Source organism: Geospiza fortis, unplaced genomic scaffold (assembly GCF_000277835.1).
Source record: "Geospiza fortis unplaced genomic scaffold, GeoFor_1.0 scaffold66, whole genome shotgun sequence".
In the NCBI taxonomy this organism is placed as follows: Eukaryota; Metazoa; Chordata; class Aves; order Passeriformes; family Thraupidae; genus Geospiza; species Geospiza fortis.
The window spans coordinates 3,212,087-3,225,726 of record NW_005054312.1 but is presented as its reverse complement, the minus strand read 5'-3'; the positions used below and the strand labels follow the sequence as shown (position 1 = coordinate 3,225,726).

Genomic DNA, 13,640 nt, shown 5'->3' with positions numbered 1-13,640 from the left:
CGCTTGAAATATCCACTGCTGTGCTCTCGAGCAGAACTTTGTCCAAACCACACCATTGGGGAACCACTGGCTATAGCTACTGTTCTGCTTTTTATAGAAAATAATTCATTTGATAATTACTCACTACTTGTTTTCTAGCTTTTAAAAAGACACCAGCATAGAATTCCAGTTATTAGATGTTTTTTTTCTACCAGTCAGAGACATCACACGAATCTACAAGGATAATTTTGCATGTCAGATGAAACAGTGAAAATTCTAGCAAGGGAGACTATTTGCATGTAAATAAAAAACTTTAAAGAGAATCTTGGAATGAATGTAATAAACTTGCTGTCATAACTCTTCCTGAAGGTTTGTGAAAGGCTATGAGTGATATGTAAGCATTTTTGCAGATGATTTTGTCTAAGCAAATGACACAATGGCATTTCTAGCTTCTCACCTTCAAATTTGAAGAGTATCTGAGGTAGGTTTTTTCCTGTGGTAGTTGATAGTTTCTGGCTGGGAAGTACGTTCTAATGATCACAGGAGATGGTAGGAAGATGATATTAATCCAGGCAGCATTGCCTTTTGGAAGCTACACAAAGGAAATGAAGTAACACTCCTCCTCTGCCTCCAACATGCCACTTGGGATGGCAAAGCATATCTCACACAGTGTGTTAGTTGTATTAACCAAGCAAATGCATCTTCATAATAAAAGCACTGATGGTCATGAGACGTGTATTTTAATTATTTCATTATGATATCAGAACAAAAAAGGATACCCTGTAAAACCAAAGCAAACTTATTCCAGGTTAATACTTGTCTGTTGTACATTGTTGTTATTCAACAAATAAATAACATTTTAAAAGGAAAATATGCAGCCAGGTTTACATTGTTTTGTGCTTACATTTTCTGAGCAATGCTATTATTTTTTTTAAAGGAACATACCACAAATAAAAGACAGAGATGATCCATATTCTAAAGAACCTGTGACCAGTAGGCAGTGGACCAAGAGGACCATCCCAGCATCTGTGTGACAATGCATATTGCAAAGCAGCGACTGAATTGCAAAAGTTGGAGCCTAATTCCATAGGGCTTTCTAAGAATGCTGCACTTGAAAAACAAAAATTAGTTTTGATTTCCAAAACTTCCAATGACAATGAGTCAAATGCAAATCCAAAGCATTACAAAAGAGAAGCACTAACTCTAGCTAGGTTTAAGTCGTCATAAAAAGAAGAATTCTGAGTTCCAAACACTCACTTTCCTGAAAAGAGGAAAAGGGGGAAGTTGCACCTGCAAAGTCTCAACTTCCTGTAATTATTTCAAGAAAGGTCTTCAGAAAATGGTAGGTGTTTATTGATGTTTTGACAACATATACTATAGTCATTTACCTGTTCAGTGGCTGACATAGATCCTAAAAGTAGAGTCACTAATTGCCCATTAATTCCATGCTGGTAATAAACAAATTATTAAGTAAATAATCTTCATCCCAATCTGATTAAAACCATATACACTGAGAAGCTTCTCCCAACCTACTTGGTTAAGAACAACAAAGTATCTCCCAATTTTCCCCCCCATCACACCTGAAAGACTACTTGATGAAAAGAGTCTACACTATCATTTCCTGGGTGACATCTCCTCTGATGTCAAATCAGCCTTATCTCTAAATGTCATGGCAAATATTCTTATCTTGTAGTTGTTTAGTACTGTTAGAAGTGTGTAAAGTTTGTTCAACAGTAAAAGAAAAAATTAAAATAGGTCATAAAGTTTAAAAATTCCTACCTAGCAGCAGTCTCTTTTGGCACATTAAGTGCCCTTCAGAGCTGACAGCAGTTACTTACAAAAACAGCAGTCCTACTGAATTCTTCCAGTAGTTTTCTCCATCAAGACAAGAAAAATCTGTTATTGCTCCAGTAAAAAGACCCTTCCATGTGAAAAATACATGTAACTTAGACAAACATAACCTCTTCAGGCTGATTATTTCTATCCAGTTGGACGTGAAACTGACTGTAAGTTTTGATGCTTCCACAATTTCCATTTAAATCCCATCAATTGAGGCTGCTGGCTGCCTGTTCAGTGTACATGCCTTTCCTTCAGACTATGAACTACACACCTGATGAAGATACTTGGATGCTTTGAATTAACATATGTAAGACTCATGTGAAGCACAGGGGTGTTGCAGAGCATTACTAAAGCCCAGTGCTGCACTTCAGGTAAGAAACATCAACTCTAAAATATTATGACAAAGAAAAAGCCCTTCCAGTACTCCTACCAGCCCAGTTCTCTCAGGGTGGCATTACCTGCCAAACAAACCCTCTGCGGACACTTTAGCCTGAGACAACACATATTTCACACCACAGTATCAATTCTCTTGTTTCATTTGTGTTTTCAGCACTGTTGTGTAAATACTCTAACAATATTTACTTACTACTGGCAATGGGAAGCTTCATAAAAGCCACCAGCTGGAATTGAACTGTCAAATGAAAACAAACCTTATCTGAGTACCTTGTTTCCTTGAGATTGCCTTAGTCCTCAAATCCTGACCATTATTCTGTGAGCAAATAATAATAGCAAAATGAGTTAATGATTGACCATTACTTCTAAAATAACAAAGAAAAGGGCCAAAGAGCTCTCTCATGCTGCAGCACCAGCTCTCCCCTTCAGTGCCAGGAGCTCCCCCACCCACTTGTCAGCTCTTGCTCTGAGAGATTATTGCTCAGGGCTGCAAGGCGTGAAGAAAATCTCTTCAAATTGTGGTGTGAGCATAGCAGATTAAGGTAAAGCTGCTGGGTTCCCTCCTTTTCCTCTTCAGCAGGCTTATACAGAAGCTGTCAAAGGCTGTGTGGGAGTTAACGGATGGTCCCCCATGGAGATAATTCTTTTTTCCTATTAACAAATAACAAGTGGATCAGTTGAAGCTAAAGAAGGAAATTACAGTTATGTCCACACAGCAGTCATGACAGTGACTGTTTGGCAGAGCTTCTCAGGTTGCAGCCTGTTCTGTATTCTGCTATCATAGATCCATAACTACTGCTCTAAAACTAGCAGGCTTATCTGTGGTGACACCTACAGAATAAAAGTGACTGTTGTTTCTTTCCTGAGCCTTAGTTTTCACACTGGTTAATAAAAATCTCAGGAGTATTTCATTCCCAAGATCCAAGTATATACTCTAGTACTAAAGCCATTCTTGCAGAAAGGGTGCCAACTTCTAATATATTTTTATACCACCCACACTGCAGGTAAATACTTGTGTGTCCAAGGAAAGGTAACCTGTGTAATATGAAGCCATGTTTCCATCAGTGTATGTTGTCACCAATGTTTCCATGACCTAGGTGATCTAGATGACCTTCAAAGGTCCCTTTCAACCCAAAATGTTCTATTCTTCTTAAGCAGCTTTGCTGCCTAAGCTACAATACTTACGTGATATAGTGGGGTAAAATGCAAATTAAATTGATTGAGTTCAAATTGTCCCAACAAAATGTTTATGAAAAGTACCTCACCTGTCTTGAGATTATCTTCCTCTTCCTCTCTGTAAGATGGAAGTTACCTTTACCAACTCTTTCAGATTTTTCTAGGCTTACTATATCAAATTATATATAAAAATTCAGCTCTACTTATTGAAAAATTACAGTGAGAGATCAAGAGATTCCTATACATTATTTTAACAAATTTTTCAGTGCAGGACATGTCAAACATTTAAAGATAGCCTCAGTACATCTCACCTGCAGGTTTCATTCTCTATGAGAAAGGATTATTGTTCTAGCTATTTCAAAAGAGATCTACAATTGAGTAGAATGAATCAAAACATAAGAAAATATTATTTGGTAGAAATTTTCCTTAATGGAATCATATAATGGCCATTTGAAGGACAGTAGCAGGAGAAAAGACTTCTCTGGAAGTCAGAAAAATCATTTATGTTGCTCTGATCACGGAATTCCTTTGAAACAAAATTCTTGTATGTATTTAAGAGAGAAGTTTGTCACTAACATGTCATCTCAGAGTAGGTTTAGAACTACAAGCTGTTCCTGTCTCCTTACAAATGAATTTTATAAGAACAGTCTGCTGAGATTAAAAATTGCCCCACTGATACCTTTCAAGTGCTTACCAAGAAGAGAACTCTATTTTAGGGAAACAAAAGCTGTCACAGAGATAATCTTTACTTGTCATTGGCCAGGGTCCCCACAGCAGTCTGCATAAGCAACACATCCTAAACAGCATGAACTGGTGAAAGTTTAAAAGAAACAGATAAGAACAGCCTCACTTATTAGGTCCAGATATGGAAAAAATAGTCAAGCATCTGCTTTCTGTGCCAGACAGAAACATTGACAATAACCAGCCCTGAAAGCACAGATAAGTGTCATAGTTATGAACACATTTCTGTCAATAATTGTGTATTAGCACAGCTGTAACAAAGACAAATAATCTAAAAAAGTGACTCATTTAAAATATATAAAACATCAGTGGATAAGCAAACGTAAAACAAAAATAAGTGTTAAGTGTGCTCCCTTTTTCTTCTTATCCATGGATAATAGTTGAATGTGATTTTGTGTTCTATACAATGTATTTAGCAAACATAAGAAATATACATAGTTTCCACTGTTTTGCTTGGAAGTATAAATTGTGGGACCCAAATACATGAACCCAAAGTGTGGATGGATACACTTTAACCTTCAATAAGGTTGCATTTCCTTGGTACCTGTCATAATGCTAACAATTGTTCCAGAAATCCAGATATATTTCAGGAAATTATGATCACAAAAAGACTAAGTATCAATATAACTCTCAAATACACTTTTGTTATCTACTTACAGTTTCATGTACCCAGGGAAAAAATGGCCAAAAAATCCAAGCTTCTCTTCTTCTTTGTAGGTGAGCTCATTGTATGTGATGCCTGAAAAGAAAACCCCAAGTACAGTACATTTTGATCATAGGAAAGTCCTCAAAAATTTCTACCTGAAAATGGGACTTGTTCTTCCTCACTGGTATAAGGGGGGATAACTGGACTGTGTATTTACAAAGCATAGTATTCGCTTTTATGATTTTTGTTTCCTACAGTACTGAAAAACATTAACATTTTATGAAATTTTTCTAGGCTACAAATCTGGACTACACCAATTTATTTATTTTTAATATCAGATTAAATGGTTGAGCCATTTCTAACAAGCAGTGTAGGGAAGAGCTGCTGCTGGGAGCTATCACAGAACAGCAGCACTAAGACTGGAAACCTTTCTTTTCCCTCTACAGCACTCTTCAGCACTCCACCAAAAATAACTTGATTTAAATGCAAGAGGAGCAAGCATGGAATAAGGCTGAGAATGAAAGAAGATGACAGAGCACTTGGCAAGGACAGGAGAGAGGGATGAGAGACAGGATGCTGGAAAGGGGCAAGGACTGGTCGAGCAGGTGACTGGGAAGAGCATAAGGCTGAAGTGCCTGGGCAAAGAGGCTGGGAGGTGATGATGGCCGCAGAGGCAAGAAGAATGTATAGAAAAACTACAAAGGTAAACAGATGCAGATGATCTGATGGGAAATTGAGGTGCAGAGTTGAGCCTGACTGGCTGAAGAGAGTGTAGGCCAAGGATGTGTGAGGAAACAGCAAGGAATGCAAGCAGGGCGATGTGTAAAAAGAAGAAGGAGAGTTCTTTGATACCCAGAGCACTATGGATAGACTTGTACTCACTGGACTTAGGATGAGAAACTGAAAAGGCAAAAATGAGAGCAAAGAATGAGAATACAGAACCAGAGTTTTCACATACTTGAAGGAAGCAACTATTTACAGTTGTACTGGCATTTTTCCTGACACCGTTTGTTCCTTTTTATATAGAGCTATTCTGGGAGATGGGGATTTCTATTTCTATGTAGGTTCCTCAATCACTATAGTAACTGGTGCAAATAGAAGCAGGACTGTTTGCCCTTGGCTGACATGTATATGCTTCTCTGTTGGACTGATGCTTTAAAACAAAATCAATCAGTGCTAGAACTACTATGCTGCAGAAGTTTCAAAACACTGTACACCTGTAAACAGAAAGTTAACTTATGATTTTACTAACCTTGGTATAAACAAGACCATTTTTACCATATCTGAGTACAGTACCTGCCTGAAAGAGGTATTAAGCCTGCCATGTACTCAATTGCACTCAAACCTCCCTTGTCATCAACATCAAGCTTTTAAACCTTCAGACACAGTGCTGGAAAGAGGGATCACACACCTACTATTAAAGCTTCATCACATTTCCACTATTTTAGTGAAACAGCCACACTGGGAATGGCTGTAGAATCTCAAAGCTGTTGTTCACACTTAACACCTTCCAAGGGTATCACAGGGTAGGGCTCTGTGTGAAGCCTTTACCACCAGCACAGACAGTCACCACTCTGCTGCCTGGGAGTGTCCTGCCCTTGTGACAAGCAGATGCCTCTGGCTGAATTGTGACTTCTGGAACAGCAAAAAACCATCTGGCATTGCCTTTTGTATGACAAGGTCTTTTGCACAAAGCTACTGCTTATTGGTCCCCATTTCCACTTCTTCTGGAGCTCTGAGATGTTTTGCTTCAACACCTGGCTTGTCTAGGAGCAGAGACTTTGAGTTTGTAAGTACCACTGGAGTCAGAGTTAAGCAGAAATCATTTTTTTCCCAGAAGGAAGAGCTTGCCTCAGAGGCAACATAATCTGACTTTCATCCCTTTGGCAGTCAAGGAGAACTGGGATATTGCTCTTTGTGAGAAGCTTAGCTTCTATTTCCTGCCTAGTTCTGAATTCAGTGATAACAAGAGCCTCTGCCTGACACTGGGGCAAGAGCTGATTTGTTACCATTGCAGGCAAATGTGTCCTTATTAGAAACACACTCTGTGAGCCAAAAGCAGCATCATTCTAGAAATATTTTCAATATTTTTGCAATGTAAAGCTTCATAAGGCTTAAAATCACAGCCAATTTTCCCATCCACTTTGATTACTAAGCTAGAACTTTAGTTGGAATTGCAATTCTTAATGATTTATATTTACTAGCAATTAAGGTTTTTAATATCCAGATGACCATTTCATCTTGCTCTGCTATCCTGAAAGTGTTAAAGTAGGATGGTAGGGATTATCTGTAGTTAGGAATCTGGGTACAGGAGATTTTTACAACAGGTTTCTTAAAGTAATGAGTTCTTTCCCTCAAAAGACCTTCAAAATGCTTTTCCCAGACATATCCTTAACAAATATCACTTAATAAGTACCAGCATCGTGACACTCACTGATGTTTAAACTTTTAACCTTTAAAATGTGAACCCACTCATATTAGAAGTGGACACTGCATTCACAAATAAAAGCATTTTTGGAACATCACAATGAAGATCTGATAACCAGAATACAGATAAATTAGTAACTTAGGTTCCACTTTGAAAATTGCCAGGAAGACTACTCACAAATTCCAGCATTTGCAGAGAACACTTTATAACCATCACTTTGAAAACCTCCACAAAAAAGAAATTGTAGCAGAAAAAGAAACCTGTTCAGCCATAAGGAAGTTTTAAGGCAAGTTTATGTTCTTTGTAACATTTGTGTAGGAGCCTTGGAAATAACACGAGCGTTAAAATAAAAAAGGTTGCAATTTTGAAATTCTTAAAAACTAAGACACAGGCTCCTCCTAGTGGTAAAAACGTACAAATTATTCTTTTTGTGTTAGGAAATTTCTAGAATGATTTATAGTTAGTCTGTTAGCCTAATTACTCTGTTAGACTTTCATTTGGTTCTGGAAGGTTTAGAGGCCTATAAGTTCTTACCTGCTATCAAGGTATTGTTACCTAAATATCAAAATGAGTGGGACATAACCAAAACACTTGCAAATCACTGTAATAACTTTTTTCCTCCAAAACAAAGTTCATCTATCTCTAAGTGCTTCAGAGTGATGGAGTGGAAAGGATGGAAGATTCCAAAAGATCTACACTTTTGTGACAATTTAAAATCCAGCTTGCATTTGCATTTGGTATCCAGAGAGCAGCACTGGGCATTTGGTGGTGGAAATTCTGCACAGCACGTCTTTGGCTCAGATGAATGTGCTACACCCTAAACATCAAGTATGCAAAACATTTCATGTATTTCAAAAATGTCCTCAGTTTTGAAGCCAAGTCTCACCTAAAGAGCAGAAGCCCAGTGTCAGAGCAGATGCTGAGCTTTTTACTGATTCATCCCAGCCATGGAGCAGCAAGTTCTATATTTAGCCACACTTGTTTGTCAAAACAAATTCTGTCAAAAGGGACAGAGGGCCATTTTTATTATCAGGTCCTTTAAAAGTCTTATTCTGCACTGATGTTTCTCATCAGCCTAAAGCAAACAGCAGCTTATGTAATTTAAAAAGGAGCTGTATATAGTAAATGATGTTGTGCGTTTAATAATCTTTCCCCTACAATTTTAAGTTGATTATGTTAATAGGCCTACTAACATAATTACAACCTAAAAATTGAAATGGTCTACCTCAGTGGAACCCAGCACTGCACAAATGAAACCTCTATTGTACACCAAAGTGCTTTCAGTCTTAACTGTACTTGAAATACAGTAGTATGCAGAGAACTACAAATGCTAAAATTTCAGATATTGCTATAAGAAGATTTACGGTCTCAGAAGACAAAAGAAAGAAAATAAATTCAAACCAGGTTAATTTCATTATTCGCCAATTTCAGCTTTGCTTTTGTATTAGGAAAGGATGAAAGATCATTTATGTACCACTTCCACTTGCAAGCTGGCAAAAGAAATTTCCATATTTCAGATGTGTCCATTTTTCCTATTCATGTTTTTCAAACACTTTTGTTTTAAAGACAAATGACACAGATGTTGTTTTAGAAGAAGGAAAAAAACCCACATTATTTAAAGCTGCTTATGTGGAAAGAAATTTAGATTGCCCACTTAGAGTCTTCTCTTTTCCAGTATTTCATCTATGTGTGTGATGTATTTTGTATATAATTACATTTGTTTCAGAATAACAAATGATAGTAAAGCACAGGAGGATGAAAACTAATTGCTGGTTGAATGACATTTTATTTTCACATTCAGAGAGCTGTACAGTTTCTATAAATAGATGTGATACTGTAATATTTACATCATCCTCACCCATACTAGTATATTTCATTTTAAATGGCAGATACCCTGACCAAGCCAAAACAGGGTTATTTCTGGGTGCATTTAGTCAGGATTCTATGTCAAAACATACAATACATCAGTTTGTGCCAGAGCAATTTTTCCTGGTGTTTTACATGTAACATTATTTTCTCTAGACAGTCTCACCTTCTAGCATCCTAAGAGCTTTCCAGACAAGTGCAGTACAGTTCAAAGACAAAAACAGGATGCAAAAAAACCATTCATATCCAGCCTATTTAAAATAAGGAATGTGATGGATAGTTTTAACTACGTGAGTTTCATTATACATAAACACAATATTTTCAAGATCCCTTCATATACAGGTACAGATTGAAAACAAAAACAAAAGCAATAGTTTAAAAATTTGGAGACAGCAAAATTCTCTGAGCTTCTGAACATGTTCTGCAGATTTCTGTACTATGCTTCTGCCAATAATGTTTCCAAGTTTTACACTGCCTTATTCATTTTCTAATCCCTGTGATTAACTGCTTTAGGGAGTGCTTGTTTGCATCTGTGAACTCTACTGTTGGGGTAGCTACAAATGTTACCTAAAATCCCATTTGAAAATCCACAGAACCCATGAAGTGTTGAGGTTTTTTACGCTATACCACTTTCAAAGTTTCTCTCTCCACTTGAGAAGAGCCATCTCCACAGATGGACCAATTAAATAACCAAACTTCAACTGTCACATGATATTTTAAGACTCTGACAGCTAAATTGTTCACCTCTACCAAAAGGGACTGTAGAACTATGTGACAGGAACACCATGTTGGTAATTTAAAATGAACAACACAGAAGGAAAACAACAAAAACACTACATTGAAACAACATACAGGACCAGGCTGCTTCCACTGTGCACATACCGGAGAATCTGAAAGCAGAAGCCTGCAGTTGAAAAGTGATCAAATTGTAACAAGTACCACTAGAACAAAAAACAACCAAACTCAAGCTGTTACTCATCTTAACAAAAAACGAATTTCAAAGGAATGTCCAGAGTAAGTCACTCACAGCTGGATGCAGGTGCTCAAAACTGTCTGATTAAAAGCTCATTTAAAAACTCCATTAAGGATGAATTCAGAAGGAGACTGAACAGGGAAGGCTTAGGCTTTTCTATGGGGAAAGACTTGCAGGGTCATACATAAATAATCAAGTTCTCAGGAAAGACAGAAGGTGAACTCCAGTAACTGCAGTAAAACTGGGAGTACTGCATATCAGTGTGCCAAAGGGTAGATATTTCCAAGTATCCTGATCAACTGGAAACCGGTCGAGGTGGTTTGCTTTTGTTTTCTGCCTCTTTTCCACGAATTGCAGCCACATAAGAGAAGAGACACAGCACGGAGTAGCAGATCTCATGAGCCTACAAGAATTTAGAAGAGATACTGAAATTCAGATTAAGTGTTTTACAAAATCCATTGTCCATTTGTATTTTCCTGTATGTCTTCCTTCATGGGACAAGTACTCTGGCTACAGAAAAAACCAGGGAAATGTGTCCCCTACCACCTTCTAACTGAGACAGAGAGAGAAGAAGAGCCATATAACAAAATAAAAAATTCCTTTGGGATAAAAATAGTAGCTGCTTAACAGTATGATTTAGTAATTTTTAAGAACAGCATGCTAAACTAGAACGTTGGCCAACCGGCTTTGGAAAAACCATTCTGCATATTTGCTTTTGGTCTTTTGCATGAAATTACAAGGTATTTTCTGGGAGGGGTTGAAAAAGCTAACTAAAGAGAGGGTTTCACATAGCACTACTCAGTTTCACAATTATTTAACTGATTAACTGTGCTATTCTTTAACCAAAAATCCTCTTTTACCATATGACTGGCAGCACAATTCGGTGAAGGTAAGACTTAGACTTAATTTATATACTAGTTCTAATGCCAGCTGTTCTGATGATCTTAAAAATTCTTGTCCTTTAAACTGACACTTAAAATCTTTGTAAAGGTAATAAGCATTGTTGTATTACAGTATCAGCTAAAACACTTCCATAAAATATTTTTTTCATTAAACTGGCTTTTCTTACTAACAGATACAGCTATTTGCTTCTTAAACTACATATATTCTAAGCATTTTGTTCTAAAACCTTTCCAGCTTCTTCAAACAATTTTGCTCTCTCTCCTCTTGAAGTTTCCATGACTGAGTTTCCATGAAATCACCAAATGTGCACACTGCACATCAGACATAAACTGAAATTTCCCTTCTGATGATAATCATTGGTTCCTATTTCTTCCTCATGAATGCATATAAGTCTGATCACATATAAAAGTGCTAAGTATCATTATCAACTGCTGGTGTTCACAAAAATTGTTTTAAAAACTGAATATTATTCCAGAACATGAACTCATCTATACAGTAGGAATCAATACTTTTACTGTTCTCTCACAAGTCATTGCGCACAAGGAGATGGGAATTTTTTGTAAACTGTTAACAACCATTTTATTCTTAGGAAGTAGCCTGCCTTTCCATCACTTCTATGGAGTAAGGGTTGTGTTCTGCACTATCTTAAAATTCAACAGTTCCACCAGTTCCTATTGTGCTGAAGTTCAATGCCAAATTGGGAACCTTTCATCTTTGTCTGTCTTAAAAAAGGAAACAGTGCTTTCTGCACTGGTGAGTTCCTCTAATTTCATAGATCCAACAATCACTGAGTTTTGCTGTCTCCCCCTACTGAAAACATCAGAAAGTGTTTCACTGTAAATCCTGCAGTCTCAATGTAATTCTTTTCTCCACATGAAAATGTAAAGATACATCCTCTAGAAAACCACCAGAGGCATCACAGTAGACTCACCATTGGCGTCTTGTACTTGTGGCTCACCACTTCTTTAGTTTCAGGAACTAAAACCGGACGGGCAAGAGACAAAACAAAAAGTTCAAAAAACGAGAGGCAAATGGGGAAGAAATAGTACAATGTTCCCATGGGAAAGGGAAGGGAGGCAGACAGACAGCAGGTGCAGGTACAGGGCACTTCACTATCCCTCACTTCTACATACTTCTTTTCATTTACATTACATATATCCTTGTAAGACACTGGTAATGTCATAATAAATTACTCAAGCTGGCAAAAATTTTCACTGCCTCTGTTTGGCACAGCAGATATTTGATGGTTCTTAAGAGACTCTGGCTTTTCTCATATTACTTATTCCTGCTAGACAGTAAAAATAATGAAAAAATATGCTTAATAACAAACTATGTGTAATGCCTACTACAATAAAACATAACCCAAAATTTCCATAGGAATTTGTCACTATACGAGTCCCAGAGATTCTACCCGTGAGATCTTTGCTGAGCACGAGATTTCAAAAGAACTGTTGAACACTGTATACTGTATAGTAAGCTAGCGAAATCCAGAGGGAAAAAAATTAGCTGAGGGAGAATTTTTTTCTTAACTTGAAGACTGTTTTCCAGCTCTATTTTAAGTTTCTCAAGATATTCTTTCTCCTGTATAGGATGTGTGTGATGGTATTTACTTGACATACTCCCTGAAAACATTCATAGTTTTTGAATGAGTTGCCTTAAAATAAAATGCTGAGTTCAGTGACATGTATTCCTAAAATACCAAGCTGGTTGGTTTACAGAAATCTTTTTATAAAAAGAAGATTAGGGCATTGATAAAAAAATCTATTCTCCAGAAAATCTGCCCTTGTTCCATTGCACTGCCTCAAACTGATAGAAAGAAAACTGGCATAATATAGGTAAAGGAAATTTGTCTCTTTTTTTCTCATTGTAGAATGCACAAAAAAGCAAACTGTAACCAGCCCGTTTGTGTGCAGTGCATCTGAACTGTGCCTTTGGCCCGCACTCGGTCTGCAAATGTTGTGAACAGATACCATGGGAAATCACCAGAAGAGAACAAAGACCACACTAGAACATTCAACTGGCAAATTTAAAATGTCCATATCAGGGGAATACCAAGGCCAGCTCTGAGTACTTCCCTTCCAGAACAGCTGGAATTTGCCATGAAATTTCTGTGTCACAACAAAAGAATTTAGAAGAAGCAGTACAGAAATTATGCAAAACCAAATCATTCCAGGTTCATAGAGGAAGGATAAATGTTTTATTACACATAGTACTAGTGACAAGAAAAGAAACAGAGGCAGATGAGTTCAGTATGAAGAGCCAGGAAAAGTCCACAACAAAACCTATCCATGCAGATGTCATCTCTTCAACTATGGTATGACACAGCTAAACGCTGGAGAGGGAGACGGATCACACTCTAAGGGGCCAAGAGTAGGCAGTGCAGACTGGGTTTGAGAAAGTTCTCAAAATATAACCAGTACCTACTAATTCTCATATGTCATGGTACTGTCATTCTTGAAAATAATCTATTGAAAAGTACAGAAAATGATGGTAAAAAGTAATATTTTTGTTTTATTTTTCAATTCTCACTCTCCTTGGAGTTGGCAGTTGCGTGAAGGGCTGAGAAACAAGAGAAGTGCACACCCAGGCTGCACTGCCTCAATGATACCAGAGATTAAAGCTGGGGAGATAAGGAGGTGCACATCCAAGCTACCTTACCCGTTGGCACCAGATGTTCCAAATTAACTCCATGTCAC

General features: G+C 37.4%; 1 protein-coding gene across 24 annotated transcripts in view; it reads right to left on the bottom strand.

Annotated features, from left to right (window-relative positions):
• Positions 1-8,968: 8,968 nt before the first annotated feature.
• The window catches only part of MADD (MAP kinase activating death domain), a 60,605-nt gene continuing 55,933 nt past the window's right edge, over positions 8,969-13,640 (bottom strand). For 16 of the 24 annotated variants that reach the window (XM_031055705.1, XM_031055703.1, XM_031055702.1 and 13 more), the window contains 2 exons: positions 11,876-11,922; positions 8,969-10,444 (listed from right to left, as the gene is read on the bottom strand). In XM_031055705.1, the coding sequence (XP_030911565.1) occupies positions 10,337-10,444; positions 11,876-11,922 (155 nt within the window). In that variant the 3' untranslated portion in view covers positions 8,969-10,336. The remainder of the gene's footprint in view (positions 10,445-11,875; positions 11,923-13,640) is intronic. The other 8 variants (XM_031055706.1, XM_031055721.1, XM_031055713.1 and 5 more) reach the window with 1 other exon arrangement.